Genomic DNA, 21,106 nt, shown 5'->3' on the forward strand with positions numbered 1-21,106 from the left:
GCCTCATCAGACTGACCAAGGGGATGTCAGGGCCTCACCAGACTGACCAAGGGGAAGCCATCTGCCTTACCCATAACCAAGCTTTACCATTTGAGAAAATAAAGAGCCTCATCCATAACGACCACAAAAGACTTTAAGCTGTCATTCATATTAGAGGGGGGGTATTAGAGTATTAAGAACTGATGTTTTTGGTTGTCATTATGATTTAAAAAGAGAAAACAAAGAAGTTTGACAATAAATGGCTTCACCCAACCACTAACCATGGGTGGGAAAATAGTTTTTAAGGCATTCATATTCTCTGAAAAAGTAGAAGAAAGCAAAAATTCTGCCGGAGTATGTAAACTTTTTAGCAGAACTGTATATACTACATGAGGGAACAAAGAGAACCTATATACTACACAGGAGCACAAAAGAGAGGGAAGCTTAAAGTCAATGTACCATCAGGATTAGTGAATTTTTTTTTTTTTTAGTATCCTGTCTGCGTCAACACACTGATACTGGTGGTGCAGTCCTTTTTTCAAAATGCTGTCCGGTTCCCATGCACAGCAATGTTTTCTTCTCTGAGCACTGGAGGTAGACCCAGCGCCCCCAGTCTAAGGGCCCTATTCCACCGGACGATTATCGTTCGCATAATCGTTAACGATTAACAATCTCAAACGACCGCTATTGCGAAAGACCTGAAAACGTTCACTCATTTCCATGGAACGATAATCGTTACTTATGATCATATTTGCAATCGTTTTTTCTTCGCTATTGCGTTTGTATCTACTGCGAACGACCGAACGACGTCTTATTCAATGCGAACGATTTTTCGAACGTTTTGCGAACGAGCAACGGTAAAAATAGGTCCAGGTCTTATAAAGCGATCAACGATTTCTCGTTCGGTCGTTAATCGTTAACTGCATTTCAACCGAACGATTATCGTTTAGATTCGAACGATTTAACGATAATCTGAACGATAATCGTCCAGTGGAATAGGGCCCTTACTATATCGCCTCTCCTCAGTGACATGGCCTAATTCTAATGGAGATGTCACCGAGGGGAGGGAATATTGTTACACTTGGGGTTGGGGGGGCCTGCCGCCAGTGTATAGGGCCGTTAAATGGCAAAAGAACAGCGCCAGATGTGGAAACCGGATGGCGTTTTGAAAAAAGGACTGTGCCACCAGGATCCCAGCGCTGACCGGGTAATGAAAAAACATAAATCACTTATCCTGATGGTACATTCGCTTTCATAAAGGAAGGCTTACTTGATCCTCTGTGAACACAACAGCTCGAGCTCTAGACACCTGTTACCTGCGCTAACACGTTGAAACACTGTACATAGCTTCTCTCTTACACAAACAGCGCCACCCCTGTCCTCAGTTTGTGTGTGGTATTGCAGCAAAGTTCCATTGTAATACCACGAACCACCAGAGAACAGGTGTGGCAGTGTTTCGGGAAGAAAGCAGCTATGTTTTTTTTTTTTATCTCAGAAAACCGCAGTGTAGCTATTCCTATGGGAGCAGGTTTTGCTCATTTTAATTTACACTTAAATAAAAGCAAGCAGAGATCTTAGAAATAAACCACAAAATTAGTATTATGAAGTTGCAGAACTTTTTTCTGATGTCTGCCGTGACAGCTGGACAGCTGGACATGGTGGCGGTCAGGTAAGACAGGTCCCCAGCATGGTCCCCAGGACGTGTGACTTGATCTCTGGGGTCGGTCTTGTGTGACATAAGTGTAAAGAAAATAGATGTAAAAATATTTTTTTAAAATCTATTCAGTTCTTAAAGGTACATTACACCCTGGAAGTGTCCTGAACCACCAAGCCTGGACTCCAGCATGATACATCCCCTGCACTGATACACTGTAACAAATATATCAGGACAGTTACCATGGTAACCAACCCTCACCTCTGAAAAGTATTTGGTTACCTTCTGGATCCAGCCAGGTAAGCTGCCAGTCACTGACGGCAAGCAGTGGTCTTGATGAAGTGCTCCCCAATCTGCGGCTATCCCCTTGTCACAAAACTACATCTCCTACCTAGTTTGTCCTGACAGCCGCATGCTGGGAGTTGTAGTTTTCTAACAGCTGGAGATCCACAGGTTCTAATAACACAAGCGGCCCCTAGTGGACAAAGCTTTAATTGCGCGATGTCCATAAAAGTTGTTTCAATAAAGTAAAAAAAAAAGAAAAAAAGTGTGACGTGTATTACGCAGGACGGAGTTATCGGAGTCGCCATGTTGGTTGAGGGCAGCCGGGTATCTTACTAGAGGACACAACATGGTGTTCCTGAGCCTGTCACGATGGGTGCGGAGCCGGGGTCCTGACCGCTACTGGAAGGTGCAGGAGGTGCTGCAACATGCCAGGGTGAGCGAGGGACTGTCACTGGAGTCTGCCCAGTGTGAACTGTGACATTCATAGCGCGTCGTTATCCCTGCGGTAATGTCATGAGTGATTGCTAATGTTAATGGGGCACTTGTGTTGTTGATGTACTACAAGTCCCAGCATGCATGGGCACAAATTAATGGTTCACCTTATTCTTGATCCTCCTTTTCTGCACCATGATGATGCATGGATCTGCTGATCACGTGACACATCTGTGCCCTTGTGTATGCAGCTCTAATGCATGGCTTCCCAACTGCTCCTTACCTGTGCTGCAGGATCAGACTACACTGGGGTTGGTTGTAGTCTGTAACCATGGAGACATACAAAAAAAAAACTACAACTCCCCTAGGCTGTCATGGCATGCTGGGAGTTGTAGTTTTCTTTTAACAGTGGCAGGCTGGAGGACACTATTGGCTATGTACCAGGCCCCTTTTAGGACTTTTTACATTTTTCTTTTTCCTTTTGTACACAGCATTTCCGTGGAAGAAAAAATCGTTGCTACAGCTTGGCCGTGCGGGCCGTTCGCCGGGCCTTTGTGTATTCGACGAAAGCCAGGAGAATGAAGAAGGGCATTATGAGAACGGTAAAGATGGACTTATCTATGTCACCCCTGAATTTCCCCGACAAATGATGTTAGGACTAGGAGAGAGGATCAGTTATGTTGGATTTTAAAGGGGTAGTTCAACAAAAAAAAAAGTGTCAGAGATTTGTAATTTACTTCTATTTAAAAATCTCAAGTCTTCCAGTACTTATCAGTTGCTGTATGTCCTGCAGGAAGTGGTGTATTCTTTCCAGTCTGGCACAGTGCTCTCTACTGCCACCTCTGTCCAGAGAAGTAGGAAATCCCCATGAAAACCTCTCCTGCTCTCCAGACTGAAGGGAATACGCCACTTCCTGAAGGACCTACAGCAGCTGATAAGTATTGGAAGACTTGATATTTTCTTATTCGAAGTAAATTACAAATCTCTGGTACTAGTTGATTTAAAAGATTTTTTTTTTTTTTTGCTGAACTACCCCTTTAACTGTCCAGTCATTTTCACAGATAAGCCATTATTAGGGGTGTCTGGCAGCGCCTTATCTCTCCTGTTTCCATTAAGAACAAAAATGCTGACTGAGAAAAATGATCACATGTATGGCGGGATCAGGGAAGATTGGTTTTGTCTGAACGACCACGACCAGTTGTATGTGTAAATGGCTACCATTAATGTGGCTGTACATCTTCACTACCTTGCGTCTGGATGTTTGGTCAGCTGACAGCCTTTCCTCCCATGTGTTGTCAGTAGGGAAAGGTTAATAAGCCACTGCCAGACACTTCTGTCAGCAGCTTATGTGCCCAGTGCTTTTTTCCCCACCCCACCTGTCAAAGACAGATGGTATATTCTCATACACACACAACACGAGATTTTGGCAGGTTTTTAAGAGCTGAAAGCCTGATTTACACCACTTTCTGTCAGCTAACAGCGTACTGTGACACCAAAGAACATGGCAGGTGCAGTCTCTTGGCAGATAGCTATGAAAGTTTATCTGCCTTGTTAGGTTTGCTTTTTGATCATTCTTAAGGGTGGGTTCACACTGAGGAATTCTCGAGGATTTTCAGGCGGATTCTGCGTCAAAATGCGCACGGAAGTCCGCCCGTAAAGAATGAACATTTTAAATGTACATTGGGTTTAATGGGCTTTCCGCTTATTTGTTCACACAGCAGAAAATTCCACTGCGGATCCGCTTTCCTCCAGGAGAATTGACATGTCAATTCTTTGGGCGGATTCCGCTAGAGGAATCCTATAGGAGTCAGTGGGGCTTTCATTCTGCTTGAAATTCTGCTTACATTCCGCTTGAATTCCGCTCAAATTCTGCCAGAGCCAAATAGGCGAGAAATTTCAAGCAAAAAATTTCCTCTACAATTCCTCGAGAATTCCTCAGTGTGAACCCACCCTTAGGCTGCATCCACACATTCCGTGTATCTCACGGAACACGGACGTGGAATGCCTGTAACGGACTTCTCCCCTCGCCCGGACAGCATCTGTGATAAGATGCCTGGAGCGGGGGAACTGTACAGATATGCGCCGCCCTGTAATGACAGAGCCGCGCGGCTGCTTCATTACAGCGTGACGCATATCTGTACAGTTCCCCCGCTCCAGGCATCTTATCACAGATGCTGTCCGGGCAGGTGAGAGTCTGTTACAGACATGCCCCATCCATGTTCTGTGTGGAACACGGAACATGTGAATGCAACCTTACAGGAGTACTCCAGTCAAACACTATAAGAGGAGGGCGGCACAGCCAGGAAATAGAGACACCCACTGCAAGCTGACGTCACGGCACAAATTACCAAATTTGGAACGCAGCGGGGCCGAGACGCCAGCATTTTTACAAGAACTACAACACTTCGGAGCTCAGAGCGGCACAGAAAGTGAGCCAACATGCCACAGAATGTAATGTTGTATAAGTTTGGGTTCTGGGTGTCTGGGTAAAATATAGTGTTTGGCCAGAGTACCCCTTTAACGTAAAAAGTTCATGCAGAATGACAGATCTGAAGCCTAAACCGGAGCACAGCAGAGGGTGATTGGTTCTTGTATACAGCTTCGATATATAACAACCTTTAGAAAACAGCTGTGTAATATCTGTAGTATAATATACAGCTTGAGTATGTAATCCTATTTAAACTGACTGGGAATCGCAGCAGGTTTCGCTGCAAACTCACAGCGTGAAATCCGCTACTATTGCGTTACATGTGAAACTACCCTGAGGGAGGAAAGTACAAAGATTATAGTGAGTGAGAATCGTGATATTGCTCTCTATAGGCAGGGCCGTATTACCAGCTGCTGCTGCCCTAGGAACTAAACCTGCAGACGCCCCATCTTAACTCACAAATTAGTATCATGATTTTCTAGTTTCTGAACATCATATTGATATCTGATCAGTCTTAGGCCGCGTTCCCACATTTAGGCTGCGTTCACACTACGTATATTTCAGTCAGTATTGCAACCAAAACCAGGAGTGGATTAAAAACACAGAAAGGATCCGTTCACACAATGTTGAAATTGAGTGGATGGCCGCCATTTAATGGCAAATATTTGCTGTTATTTTAGAACAACGGCTGTTATATTGAAATAATGGCCGTTATTTACTGTTATATGGCGGCCATCCACTCAATTTCAACATTGTGTGAACAGAGCCTTTCTGTGTTTTTAATCCACTCCTGGTTTTGGTTGCAATACTGACTGAAATATACATATACTGACTGAAATATACATAGTGTGAACGCACCCTAAAAGGGAAACAGACAGCACAGACATGCATATATCCATGCTGCCAGTTTCCAGATGCTGATTACACAAGCAGCACAATACATACCTTTAGCGCTGCTCTGAGATCCAGGTAAAAAGAATCGTTATTTCCGTCTCACAGTGTCACATGATAATCGTCCCATGTAGTAGGAGCCTTAAGGCCCTATTCCACGGAACGATTATCGAATGCACGTTGAAAAACAAGCGACTGATATAGCAGCGATCTGCTGCCGTCGCTCCATTGAATAGGAGCGTCGGCAGCAGCCGCTGCTATATCCAATGGGCTGCCCGGACGATCAGCGATCACCCGGGCAGCACCCACCCCCACCCCGCAGCCTCTCCCGCACTCACCCGCTCGCTGCAGCCGCGTTGAATAGCGGTGGCAGCGAGCGGGGAATGAGGAGCAAACAAGCGCTGAGAGCGCTCGTTTGCTCCTCTGACAACCCGTGGAATAGGGGCATTAGACTGCCCCGTTCCCTTCAGAATGATTAAGAGCAGGGGGCGGCTTGTAGACACAGCAGCGGCCGGAGCCTGCTCATACACACTACAAAAAAGTACGTTGATGGTTGAATAGACAGTCGTCGGGTGATCCATTGTTTCGCAGCCATACATACTTTAGTCCATATCAGTCATTACATTTGTTCAATCTGGTTGCTGAATGATTTGCATTTTGCTTCCTTCCAGCTCTGGATAAACCGTATCACAGCGGCGCTCCAGGAACACGGGATAAAGTACCCCCACTTTGTTTCCAATCTTGCCAAAGTAAGTTTTCTTGCTCTTACATGGGTTATCCAGTGTTATAAAAACATGGCCACTTTATTTTAGAGACAACACCACTCTTGTTTCCAGTTCAGGTGCAATTTGCAATTAAGCTCCATTCACTTCAATGGAACTTAGCAGCAAAAACCCGCCCAAGCTGGAGACAAGAGTGTGGCTGTCTTTGGAAGAAAGTGGCCAATGTTTTTGTAGTGCTGGATAACCCCTTTAAAACCCGATTCAGAGCATTTCTGCCTCTAGTAGACCCTGGCTGCTCATAGTAACCATTTCTTGCCCTGTTCCAGTGTCAGGTGGCTCTTAACAGGAAAGTCATGTCTGATTTGGCCATCTGTGAACCCAAGACGTTCAAGTCCTTGGCAGCTCTGGCTAAGAGGAGAGGAGAAGAAGGTTTGGTTGCGGCACTTGGAGATGGGAGGGAACCTGAAGGAATATTTTCTCGGGTGGTTCATTACCACTAGTCCTGAGGACTGACTGAACTGTACTGAGTGCTGAGAGTCATGGCCTCTGTGTGTATAAACTTGTGGACAACTATGGTTTACAGGATGTTCCTGGCTGGTGCGCCCGTCTTATACCGCAGATGGCAGACAATCTGAAGAAGACATTAAAACTGTACAATAAGTCACATCACAATGTACTGAGAACACAGTCATTGCATGTGTTACATAAGATCTGGTGTATTTATCATAACTTTTCTATGACCAATAAAAAGATTTAGTGATTTTTGACAGACTGAGCTGTGATATTACAATACAGTGATCCAGAATGGATTGGTACAGTGTCCTATGAGCTTGGTAAAATTATATCTCCAGATGTTAATCTGAACCCATCATTGATATGATTTATTTATTTTTTGGGGGAGGGGGTTGTAAGTGGGACAGAGCAGTGATAAATACTGCAGTGTTTGGGTATATACTCCTCCCTTCATACACACGAGATTAAAAAAAAAATGCTCAAAAATTATTATTATTTTTTTTTTTAAAAATGAGATTCTTAGCACACCATTTGATCAAATAGAGTACCATCTCACCACATTAAGGTGACCTCAGAGAGAAGGTTCCTACACTGACACTAGCTCCTCTTGGACTCACATTAACCCTACAAATTGGGCATGAAAAAACACCCACAGGAGATGGGTGGAGTGCAAGCCAATAGGAGGTAACCATACACCCCCACGCAATAAAAAAACATGGCCAGCAAACCAGGTGATCAGCCATTGTCTAAGAGTTCTGACCCTAACTGATTGCTATAACAATCAGAAAGAGGTGCGTGTTAAAGGGGTTATCCAATTCTACAAAAACATGGCCACTTTCCCCCTACTGTTGTCTCCAGTTTGGGTGGGGTTTTAAAACTCAGTTCCATTGAAGTAAATGGAGCTTAAATGCAAACCACACCTGAACTGGAGACAAGAGTAAGTGAAAAAGTGGCCATGTTTTTGTAGTGCTGGATAACCCCTTTAAGTGTATTTTCTCCCATTTCTGTGCCTCACAACCAAGAAAGACTCCCAATGTAAGTATTGTAAGTACAGGCGGTTCCATGCTCAGAAAGCAGGGAGTAAAGCGCTTAGTCAAAGATGACAAGTACACATACAGGGGATGATTTATCAGTCTCACACCGTAACATATGCTGGGGAAAACACTTTCCTTGTGTATGCCCTGCTCCTCTTAAAGTGTACCTGTTATAATTTCAAAATCTAAATCAACAGTAGATGTAAAATAAAGCAAATTTGCAATATACAGTCATTATTATTTTTGTTGTTCTCATGCTGTAAAACAAAGCTGTACTTACCAGAAATCCAGGTCCAGTCTCCTGAAGGCAGATTTTCTGACTTGAGCTGGTTGTAAAAAAACAGACTAAACACAGGAATTCTGGCCAGTACAGAGAGTCACGGCTCATTGTGTCCATCAGTCACATGACTGCCTTCTCTCTGTGAGCACTCAGATGGCCTGGGATACACAGGACTTCCTGTTTTCTAACTCTGAGAAAAAAAAAAGTCAGAAAACAGTGCCGTGAAGAAAGTGCCGTGTTTTCCATGATAACTAAAAAAAAAAAATAATAATAATGAATGTAAATTGCAAACTTGCTGTATATCACATCTACTGCTGATTTAGATTTTGAAAGTTATAACGACAGGGACACTTTAAGGGCTGGCAGGGGCGAGGCAAGGTACAGAAGGGGCATGGCCTCCTCTTCTACTGATCTATCACGATTTAGGCCTTCTAGCAGGTGCAAATCTTGGTGAAAATCTACACTTGCAAACTGGTGTAGATGTCTGAGCATGCCGCCCAGCAGCCTCAGATTTGCTGTTATTACTGTGAGGCGTGGGCATGGGGAGGGCATTTATGTAAAACTTGAGTACATATACAGTTTTCACTTATCTGAAATGACTCATGTCCTAGTAATACAAAAAGCATTAGAAAATCTTCACTTTCTGGAAGGTGACCTGGATCTGGAAGCACAAATCTTTTGATAGAGATTTTCTTTCAACTTGTAGTGCTAGTGTGCTTAATGGCATTTCTATTATTGCCTGCCAAATAGTGTGTTTACATAGACAGGTTCTTCTGCACAGCTGAAGGTCTAAGGGATAAAGGGGGGTGTCCAGCGAAAATCTTTTTCTTTCAAATCAACTGATGTCAGAAAGTTATATAGATTTGTAATTTACTTCTATTAAAAAAATCTCAGGTCTTCCCATACTTATTAGCTGCTGTTTTATTTTCAGTCTGACACAGTGCTCTCTGCTGACATCTCTGGCCGAGACAGGAACTGCCCAGAGCAGGAGAGGTTTTCTATGGGGAGTCATAGAAAACCGAGACCTGTCTCGGCCAGAGATGTCAGCAGAGAGCGCTGTGTCAGACTGAAAATAAAACATTTCCTCTATGACATACAGCAGCTAATAAGTATGGGAAGACTTGAGATTTTTTAATAGAAGTAAATTACAAATCTATATCTATAACTTTTTGATACCAGTTGATTTGAAAGAAAAAGTTTTTCACTGGACAACCCCTTTAACCTGTGTTCTAAACTTTTCTGACCAACCACTGGTGCAGGTACCACACACATACCACAGCCTATCACACTCTTTCCTTCCTTATGATATGTTCCCCACCAATGGGAGGTTAGAACCGATCACCCCTATATATATAGACTAGTTAGTTCCTTTGGGGCGGGGGGGTCCTTTTTGTTCTTTTGTCAGTTGTTCGCAGTGAGTAGATAGAGTTGCTGCTGCAGTCTACAGCCAGGCCCGGCTTAGACCCTGGTAGGGTCCTGTTGTCACTAATGGAGTTGGTGAGACAGAGACACAGTTTTCAGAGCCTGAGGAAAAAAAAAAGCTAAGATGCACTGCTAAGCCCAAAGGTGAGGTTACTGTCACCTGGGTTCAACCTTGCCTACGCCTGGGATCTATCAAACCACTCGGGACAATCGAAAGTCAAGCATTGATCCTCAGTGGAACAATGGGCCTAAGCCAAAGTATTCCACTGGTGTCTGCTCAGCCTTCTCAGGTAACCTTGAGGGGTTAGGTTCGCACAGTTGTTCAAGCCTGGGACTCATGCTACCAAATTGGACATTCTCTGTACTCGTTTGGCAAAAGGGGGTCCTCTTATTTAGTTCACTTCTCTTAACCGTAAGTACCGCAATGTCCCCAAGACAGTCCTCGGACTTATTTCAAGTCGAGTAAGGGCCCTTTTACACAGAAAGATTATCTGACAGATTATCTGCCAAAGATCTGAAGCCAAAGCCAGGACTGGATTTGAAAAGAGGAGAAATCCCAGGCTTTCCTGCATGACCTGATCTCTGTTTATAGTCTGTTCCTGGTTTTGGCTTCAAATCTTTGGCAGATAATCTGGCAGATAATCTTTCTGTGTAAAAGGGCCCTTACACTACTTTCTACTCTCAGTCACTACCTTAAGCACAAACTACACCTGTATTGCATTGAAGATATTAAGTAAAGTCATTCCTTGTTTACATCAGGGCTGTGGAGTCTGTAAGCCGCAGCTCCGACTCCGACTTCTGAATTTTATCAGGACCGACTACGACTCCCGCTCCTTCATAAATGGTCGGTCACATACCAGGGGAGTTATTTATCACACTGGTTCAGCAGCTTCTCCCTAATGTCCTACATGATCCTGGTGCAACTTCTGAGTGAATAAAGGAATACTGTATATAAAGCAGCTTCTCCTGTGTGTGCAGAGGGTTCAGCCAGTCTCCAGCCTCTATGTCCTGAACTACTCAGAACTGGACTAGATGGAGCAGGTGGTCTTTCCTGCTGACAATCTTCTATGTTTCTAACTAATATTCACCATACACAAAGATACACTGCTAACACTGCCAAATCCCTGTGATACAGAGGGGTCAGCCATACTGATAGAGTCACACATAGTGATGGTGATGGTCACTGTGGGGGCAAGAAATAGCACACACACACACAGCCTGCTGCAGCCATAGCTATGGCACACACACACAGCCTGCTGTAGCCATAGCACACACACACAGTGTGCTGCAGCCATAGCACACACACACAGCGTGTGTGTGTTGGCAGCTGTGTGTGTATGCTATGGTTGCAGCAGGCTGTGTGTGTGTGTATGCTATGGCTGCAGCAGGCTCTGTGTGTGTATGCTATGGCTGCAGCAGGCTCTGTGTGTGTATGCTATACACTGCCAAATCCCTGTGATACAGAGGGGTCAGCCATACTGACCCCTGACCCCTCTGTATCACAGGGATTTGGCAGTGTATAGCATACACACACAGAGCCTGCTGCAGCCATAGCATACACACACAGAGCCTGCTGCAGCCATAGCATACACACACACACACAGCCTGCTGCAACCATAGCATACACACACAGCCTGCTGCAACCATAGCACACATACATACACACACACACACACAGCCTGCTGCAGCCATAGCATACACACAGCCTGCTGCAGCCATAGCACACATACATACATACATACATACACACACACACACACACACAGCCTGCTGCAGCCATAGCGCACACACACACAGCTGCTGCTATAGAACACTGAAGAAAAACACACAATCTTCTCCCAGAGAGAAAACACCACACTGGGGACTGAGGTTACTACTACACTACTTATGGCTTCTCCTCCTCTATATTACACAGGATATCTCCATATTACACTGCTGCTCAAATACAATCATCCAGCATCCAGGAAGAGAACAGCACAGATCTCCCCCCACACAATGGACTTTTCCAGCTCAGAAACAAACTGCCAAATAGTGACCGACAACTTTTCCCTGACCATCCTTATTTAATAGAGCCAGTGATCAATTAGAATGTTGCTCATAAAATATATTGATGAGCAAAACTGATAAAATTCATATCAAAACTCAATTTTAAATTGTTTAAAGACTTTTTTAAAGCTGGAGTCGGTACATTTTTTTCCCGACTCTAACTCCGACTTGAACTCCAGCCAAAACTAGCTCCGACTCCAGCCAACACTAGCTCCGACTCAGACTCCACAGCCCTGGTTTACATGCTGGGTAACGCCACTCCTGGCCACCATAACAAGTGCCCCAGTAAAAACACCAGAGCCCACTTGCTGTTGCCATCTAAGCACCTCGGGTCACAGCGACTGTAGTTCCTTGGACAGTCACGGGGGCCTGCTCTAGACCAAAGCATCAATTCTATTGCCACTTTGAGATCAGGTGGTACACAGACTGATGATTTCTGAAGAGCACACTCTGTTAACCAATTCAGACTTCTATAGGCTGCATCCCTGGGTGGGCTCAAACCACCAACCTTTCAGTTAATAACTGAACGTGCTAACCAATTGCACCACAGAGGCTGTAAAGACATCAGTCAGAATTGTTATGGATAATTGTCCCTCCAGAAAATATAAGCTGATCAAATATATATATATATATATATATATATATATATATATATAATTTCTAAGTGCACAAAACCATCTATTCTGGTACAGCCTGGTGTAAGGATCATACAGCTGTATCTGCTGCATATTGAGCTGACTGGGTACCGCATGCTCCTCAGTTGTCTGCCCCATGACTTACAGCAAACTATATATTAGTGGAGGTGGTGTGTATGTGGAAGGGGGTTGCATGTGAGAGATCATTACCTTAAACGGGTACCCCAGTGATTTTTTTAAGGGTATGTGCACACTACGGAATACGCATAGAGACATCAAGCAGATTCTTCTTCACGTATTTGAGCAAATTCGCCGGCGAGTCTATGGGACGGTTGGAACTCCAAGCAGAGGCTGCTCAGCGGAATCCACTTGAAGTCTCCACGCGTATTATGTAGTGTGTACAAATCCTTATACGAACTTATAATTGACTTCTATTAAAAAATCTCAAGTACTCCAGTACTTATCATTTACTGTATGTTCTGCAGGAAGTGGTGTATTTTTTCCAGTATGGAACAGACTGGCGTTGGCGCAGTTCTTTTTTTGGAACGCTGCTTGCTTCCCACGGATGAAGCCATTCTTTAGTTGTGCACGGGGTGCACGGGAGGCAGGCCCGCCTTCCCCAGTGTGACAATATCCCCTCCCCTCTGTGACATGGCTCCATTAGCCGTGTCACAGAGGGGAGGGGATATGGTCACAGTGGGGAAGGCGAGCCCACCCCCAGTCAGGGCAGTTTCTAGGTCATTTTGGCTACAGGGCGGATTTGAAAAAAGCCACAGGAGGACAACAGGTGTGGTGAGAATAGGCTCTTTCTTGTGCAGGGTTTACACGGAACGATAATTCGTCCGATCGTACGATTAAAGATTTCGAAGTAGCGGTTTTTTTTCCATAACGATCAGCGTTTAGACGGAACGATATATCGTACAGAAAATTCGTTTTGCGATCGCTTAAGCCTATCTCGCACATAGGTAAAATCGGTGAACTGTTTACACGGAACGATCTGCGAATTTTTTGCGAACGACAAACGGGGATTTAAGAACATGTTCAAAGATCAAGATGAACGATTTCTCGCTCGTCGTTTGATCGTTCGCTGCGTTTACACGTACAATTATCATTCGAATATTATTGTGCAAATTCGCACGATAATCGTTCTGTGTAAACGTAGCAAATGTTTTAAAGTGCCAGACAACCCCTTTAAACCCCTTACCCCCATGTCAGCAAATTAAGCCCCCCATGTGTGCAGTTACCCCTCCCCCCAGCATTCCCCATGTGTGCATTTACCCCCTCCCCCCCAGCATCCCCCATTTCTGCAGTCACCCCTCCAGCCCCCATGTGTGCAGTTACCCCCTCCCCCCCAGCATCCCCCATTTGTGCAGTCACCCCTCCAGCATCCCCATGTATGCAGTTACCCCCAGCATACTCCATGTGTGCAGTTACCCCCCCCAGCATCCCCCATGTGTGCAGTTACCCCCTCCCCCCCAGCATCCCCCATTTGTACAGTCACCCCTCCAGCATCCCCCATGTATGCAGTTACCCCCAGCATACTCCATGTGTGCAGTTACCCCCCCCCCAGCATCCCCCATGTGTGCAGTTACCCCCAGCATCCCCCATGTGTGCAGTTACCCCTCCAGCATCCCCCATGTGTGCAGTTACCCCTCCAGCATCCCCCATGTGTGCAGTTACCCCCCCCCCCAGCATCCCCCATGTGTGCAGTTACCCCCCCAGCATCCCCTATGTGTGCAGTTACCCCCCAGCATCCCCAATGTGTGCAGTTACCCACCCCCAGCATCCCCCATGTGTGCAGTTACCCCCCCCAGCATCCCCCATGTGTGCAGTTACCCCCCAGCATCCCCCATGTGTGCAGTTACCCCCCCCCCCCCCAGCATCCCAGCAAGATGCTGGATGACCCCATTATACTGCCTACAAGACGCTGGATGACCCCATTATACTGCCTACAAGATGCTGGATGACCCCATTATACTGCCTACAAGATGCTGGATGACCCCATTATACTGCCTACAAGATGCTGGATGACCCCATTATACTGCCTACAAGACGCTGGATGACCCCATTATACTGCCTACAAGATGCTGGATGACCCCATTATACTGCCTACAAGATGCTGGATGACCCCATTATACTGCCTACAAGATGCTGGATGACCCCATTATACTGCCTACAAGATGCTGGATGACCCCATTATACTGCCTACAAGATGCTGGATGACCCCATTATACTGCCTACAAGATGCTGGATGACCCCATTATACTGCCTACAAGATGCTGGATGACCCCATTATACTGCCTACAAGATGCTGGATGACCCCATTATACTGCCTACAAGATGCTGGAAAAGCTGGGTGACCTCCCCACCCTTCCCCAATGTAACCTTCAGGGCCTAGTGAACAGTATACAGAGAGAGGATCCTGTATGATACAGTACCCCCCCCCACACACACACACACTCCATGTACTGTTCAGAGCGTGGTGCTCATAAAGAACCCCCCCCCCCCCTCTGCATCTATGGGCTCCAGGCCCTGAACTGTACATGGAGTGGGGGTGGGGATACTGTATCAGGACCCCCCTGTATACTGCTCACTAGGGCCTGGACAGTATATGAAGAGGCAGTACATGAAGGGGGGAGATACTGTATACTTTTCAGGGACTAGTAGATGACCCCCTTACAAAAACATGAGGCTCCGCCCCTACAACTTTGGCTCCGCCCCACCCACCAGCGGCCCTTACCTAAACCATGCAGGGCAGTCCTCTCCTCCAGGCCCAGGCAGTGGTGCAGGAGTGGGGCGGTCTGTCCTCTCTTCCCCTGGCAGGAGGCGGCCCTTACAGCTCTTTGCTTCATTGGAGGAGCAATGAAGCTGTGTAAGCTATGCTGCCTGCTCCACCAGTGGCAGGGTCACCATAACAGGCCCACGGACACTGTCCCCTTCTCCTACCTGGGTCGCTGGTGAATCAGTCTGGGGACTTACAGCACATGATACAAATGGCAGAGTCCCTGCTGGGGTTATCACCTGCTCAGGAGAAGAGAGGGAGACCTGTGCTGAGGTAATAACTCTGGGCTGGGTCATGTACATTGTATAAAGCACTGCACCACCATATCTGCGGGTGCCATACACAGCACTGTACTTTCTACACGGCACACAGGAGCCACCACACACCTGACACTGGGTCCCCAGCCTCAGATCAACAACTGAACAACCAATCACACTCTGTCCTCTCAGTAACCAATCGCATTATGTCCTCTCAGCAACCAATCACATCGCGTCTTTCCCAGCAACCAATCACAGCTCATCCTCTCAGCGACCAATCACATTACATCCTCTCAGCAACCAATGACAGTGCGTGCTTCAAGCAACCAATGACAGTGCGTGCTTCAAGCAACCAAGCTTCTGTAGCCATAAGGCGGCAATTCACGTGAGGCTCCGCAAAGTGAGCGATCACCTCATATATGGCTGTATATAGGTGCGCAGGGGACTGTACACATTACCCCATCACTGCTCCAGGCTGATAGGCGGGAACAAGGGAACTGCTGCTCACTCGCGGCTCCTGTGCACCGTGACGTCATCCCCAGCAGCTGCCTGACCGGTAACAAGATGGCCGCCGTCCTCCTCTGTGGCGCCTCAGGGGTGGTGGTCATTGTGAGGAGAACTGTCATTGCCTATAACTATCTGAGGAGGTGAATGAAAGCTGGCGGGTTATACCTCAGGGAGGAGGAGGGTTTCCATGTACAATGCTGTTTTTAATGATACAGTCACCTCACCATGAAAGAAAAAAATCACGTCATAGTTTTTTTTATTTATTTAGCTATTTTTTTTTCTTCACCTAAGAAAACAAGGATTTTATTGACGACTTTTTGCTTTATGGCTGAAGTTGCACATTGATTTTTGCTGTGACAGGACTCACATGACTAGATATCCCCCTTGTGACTGGTGACACCGCACCAGAGAAGCACCTTAGACCAGACACACCATATTGACATTTATATAAACCACAGACCTGACCCCCTGTATACAGACCATCAGACACATGTATAAAGTCCACATACCAACCCCCTATATAGACCCCCGCCACACACACAATGCACATGTATAGAGAATGTGGTCCATACCCCTTATATACAGACTCACCACAAATCTACATTTATGAAGACCACAGACCAGGCCCCCTGACACAGCCCCCCCCCCCCCTTCCTTATAAGATCCACATTTGTAAGGATGCCAGACCCCCCCCCACACACACACATACCTTTATACAAACCACCATTTATAAGGACCATAGACCACTCACCCTATATATAGGCCCCTCACCAAATGCACAGATCCCCTGTAAACGGTCTGCTCAGCAGATGAACATTTATAAGGACTAGTGATGTCACGATACCAGAATTTTGAGTACGATACCAATACCAACTTTTTTTTTCAATGCTCGATACCAATTCGATACTTAATGAATTATATTTAAGAAACAAAAAACAACAACACAAGAATAGAAATGATACCCCCCACCCCCAGGTTTAGGTCAGTACGAACCAATTTATGTTCCCCTAATTTTATTACTTTAAAAATAAAGTCCCCATTATTTAAAATAAATAAAAACTTGCCCAACTCTGACTCACTTTTTTTTTTTTTTTATCTCTCCGCCCGTCTGGCTGGGGGGTGAGGGGGCATTTTTTGCGCCGTGATCTATAGTTTTATTTAGTACCATGTTTTTATGTGGTACTGAATTGGGTGGTTTCTACGCTTGCTCTGTTTACCGTGCATGATCAGGAAGGTGACAGGAAGTATGGACAATAACACTTCAGCTGCCAGGGATGGGGGTTGTAGTCATGTAACACACCTGCTATCAGGGGAAGGATGGGGGTTGTAGTCATGCAACACACACCAGCTATCGGGAGGAGGATGGGGGTTGTAGTCATGTAACACACCAGCTATCAGGGGGAGGATGGGGGTTGTAGTCATGTAACACACCTGCTATCAGGGGGAGGATGGGGGTTGTAGTCATGTAACACACACCTGCTATCAGGGGGAGGATGGGGGTTGTAGTCATGTAACACACCTGCTATCAGGGGGAGGATGGGGGTTGTAGACATGTAACACACACCTGCTATCAGGGGGAGGATGGGGGTTGTAGTCATGTAACACACCTGCTATCAGGGGGAGGATGGGGGTTGTAGACATGTAACACACACCTGCTATCGGGGAGGATGGGGGTTTTAGTCATGTAACACTTGATCAGAGGGTGATGGGAGTTGTAGCCATATAACACACACCAGCCAGCAGGGGGGATGATGGGGGTTGTAGCCATATAACACACACCAGCCAGCAGGGGGATGATGGGGGCTGTAGTTTCACTATTCCTGGTGTCAGGGCATGCTGACCACTGACCCAGCAGGGTGACCTGGATTTGGCTGTAGAGTAATCTGCAGGTTACAGCCCCCTTCCTCTTCCCAGTCAGAGTCAGGCCAACTGTAAACCCCCCACATTATTAATGTCTGCCCCGGGAGTTTCCTGCTGGCCTCGGCCTTCCGCCCCTCCTCACACCGGCCGTGTTCTCAGCGTTATACTTTATGTTAAACTGCATAATAGAGCAGTTTAACATAAAGTTTCGATACCAGGAAATCCTGGTATCGAATCGTTTTTCGGCCCGGAATATCGATAGTAGTATTGATATTTCGGTGTATCGTGCAACACTAATAAGGACCACAGACTAGACTACTAATTATACAGACACTACAACAGACACACATTTATAAAGACCACAGACCCAATTCCCCATCACACAGACTACCCCTACCAGACCCACATTAATAAAGAATTCAGAGAAGAGACGCCTTTATACTCCTTATAAAAACAGACCAGGCACCCTTATAAAAAGACTGCCCACTAGACCCCCTCTTTATTAAGACCCCCATCTAACCCACATTTATGAAGACCACAGACTAGACCCACATTTAAGCTCAAACCAGATGCATCTTTTTGAAGATTACAAATTAGACCCTCCCCCTCATTTATACAGACCAGACATCCCTATACAAAGACTGCCCACCAGGCCCACATTTATTAAAGTAAAGACTCCCCTTTATACCAACCCACCTAACCCAATTTTATGAATACCACAAACCAGACACTTTTATACAAACCCCTCCCTCCCCTCGCCAGACCCATACAGTATTTATAAAGGCCCCAGACATCCCTCTGTACAGAATCCCCACCAGATCCACATTTATAATTACCAAGCCCCCTCCTATATACAGACTACCTACCAGACCCACATTCATAAAGACCACAGACCAGACCCAGTCTTTCTACATTCCCTCCACTGGACCAACATTTAAAAAAAAAAAAACACAAAAATAACCCCAGTATACAGACCCCCCCCCCAGTAGATGTTTATAAAGACCCCAGACCAGACACACATTTTGAAACACCACAGACTAAACTCCCTCTTATACAGACCCCTCACTCACACAGTCCAGACTAGCAATCTGTGGGACATGGGAACATAGGAAGTAAAGGACGTACTTCTGGATAGGAAAAAAATGTAAGGAGGTTAGTAACAGAGACAAGTCGTGGCAGGAAAACATCAACATGCTGGTCTGGGCCAAATGGAAAAGATGGAAAGCATGAACTACTCTAATCATTGAAGACGTCACCTGTAAGTCACTGGATGTAACTGTACTATACTGTCTGGTATCTACCAATGTATGGATGCTAAATGGTTAAAATTAGGGATGGTCCGAACTTGCCAAGGTTCGGGTTCGTACGAACCCGGACTCTTGGCAATTATTCACGCTGTCTTAAACCTCCGTGGAGAGGGTGGATACAGCGGGAGGACCGCCTGGAAAACCGGGATACAGCCATAGGCTGTATCCCAGTTTTCCAGGCGGTCCTCCCGCTTTATCCACCCTCTCCACGGAGGTTTAAGACAGCGGGAATCATTGCCGAGAGTCCGGGTTCGTACGAACCTGAACCTCGGCAGGTTCGGACCATCCCTAGTTAAAACACATTACATTCAGGATCATTTCTTACATTGTGCTTTACCACCAGATACATCACATTGGGTATTATACCTTAAAGCATCGGCACCAGCGTGGGGATGCCTATGCCGCGCAGTCCTTTTTTCTGATTTACCACGCTCAGCACTTTCCCGAGCACCGGAGCCAAGTCATGGAGAGGAGAGTAGGAGCGTCACATTGGTAGCCGGTGGGCCTGCCCCCAGTGCTACGGGACGGTGTTCCCGGAAAGACTGGCACTGGGTGGCAGTTCAAAAAAGGACCGTGCCACCAGCATCCCCGTACTGGTGCCGATCCATTAAGGTATAATACCCAAAGCGATGTACCTGGTGGTACATTCGCTTTAAAGCATGCCCACATGCTACTGTAGAATATATTTGTGTCAGCTAGCTATTTTAAAGGCTTAAAGGGTATTTGGGACACTTATGCCATATCCACAGATAGGATGATAGGGACCCATCACCATGTGATATAAAGCCAGGGACACACTCCTCAGTTTCATTATAAAATGCACATGCTTGTGAAACTGTGCAAGTAATAGTGGACTTAAAGTGGTACTAAAAAATTGTTTAAAGTTAACTGGTGTCAGAAAGTTTTATAAATTTGTAATTCACTTCTATTTAAAAGTCTCAAGCCAGTACTTCCAGTACTTGCAAGTTCCGCATTGAAATCTGCTGCGATTCCTCATACTGTCAGTTTGAATGGGTTTATATACTCACAGCGGATTTTTATTTCTGCTGCAAGTATGTAAACTCCATCCCCCACAGCTGACAGGTGAATACTTTACCCGCCCATGTACCGGCCTAATTCTATCGCTTCCAGCTCCAGCTCAGCCAATCAATGTGCTGTCCCACCACAGCCACTGATTGGCTGACTGGGACCTATGGGAGCCGGGAGCCACAGAAGCAGGCCGGAACGCAGACGGGTAAAGTATTAAGCTCTCAGCAGTGGGTTAGGGGGGACGGTGTTTACCTACTCGCAGCGGATTGAAAAATCCACTGTGAGTATATAAACCCATTCAAACTGACAGTACCGGGAATTGCAGCAAATTTCACTGTAAAGCTTGCAGAGTGAAATCTGCTGCGACTCTGGTATGTGTGAAACTGGCCTAATAGTAGCAGTTTAGAGACAGCAAAACCCACCCATGTAAAGATATGTTGGTGCTTTATTCTCCGAAAATCAGCTGACAGGTTTCCTTACAAGCTAACCGAATAGTCAGGCTTTAAGAGTATGTTCAAACTGAGTAAAAAAGGCGGAATTCCGAGGCAATCCTGCCTGTCTCAGTGTGTCATAGTCTGTCTATGGGAGAGCACGGGCTCCTCCACTGCTGCGGCTCTCCATTCAAAGAAGTGACATGTCACTGCTTTGAGCCGAGAGGGAAAGAAGCGGACGCTCACACGCCCTCCCATTCACTCACTGCAGGACACTGGGCATGCCGGGATTCTGTGGCGGAGATCTCTGCCGCGGAATTCCGCCGTATTTACTCAGTGTGAACATACCCTCATAATAGCTTTGCGTCTATTCTCTCAGGAACTGCATTTGGAGTTTTGTACATATTGCTTTTATGGTCAGGAAACACTGATCAGGAAGCCTTTTTGAAGGTTTCAGGAAACCATCAGTGTTTCGTAGTGATAAAAATACAACGGTAAACCCCCGCGCACCTGCTGCAGATTTCAGTGGTGTCCTCCTAAAGCTCCTCCCTCTGTGACATCACAGTGCTTGTGGCTGGAGGCATAATGTTAGGCATATATATACTGCCTACT

The 21,106-nt window shown here is 46.1% G+C and overlaps 1 protein-coding gene and 1 non-coding gene across 2 annotated transcripts; one reads left to right on the forward strand and one right to left on the reverse strand.

Moving 5' to 3' along the window:
• Window positions 1-2,191: 2,191 nt before the first annotated feature.
• On the forward strand, window positions 2,192-7,162 carry MRPL20 (mitochondrial ribosomal protein L20). The gene is made up of 4 exons (XM_069947654.1): window positions 2,192-2,351; window positions 2,842-2,952; window positions 6,341-6,418; window positions 6,718-7,162. Exons 1-4 carry the CDS (start codon window positions 2,265-2,267, stop codon window positions 6,889-6,891), a joined length of 450 nt encoding a protein of 149 aa, XP_069803755.1. The 5' UTR covers window positions 2,192-2,264; the 3' UTR covers window positions 6,892-7,162.
• Window positions 7,163-12,164: 5,002 nt separating this feature from the next.
• Window positions 12,165-12,240, reverse strand: TRNAN-AUU (transfer RNA asparagine (anticodon AUU)). The gene has a single exon. It is a non-coding gene; the product is annotated as a tRNA-Asn (tRNA).
• Between the last annotated feature and the right edge of the window lie 8,866 nt (window positions 12,241-21,106).

Source organism: Dendropsophus ebraccatus, chromosome 12, assembly GCF_027789765.1.
Source record: "Dendropsophus ebraccatus isolate aDenEbr1 chromosome 12, aDenEbr1.pat, whole genome shotgun sequence".
NCBI classification, from domain to species: Eukaryota; Metazoa; Chordata; class Amphibia; order Anura; family Hylidae; genus Dendropsophus; species Dendropsophus ebraccatus.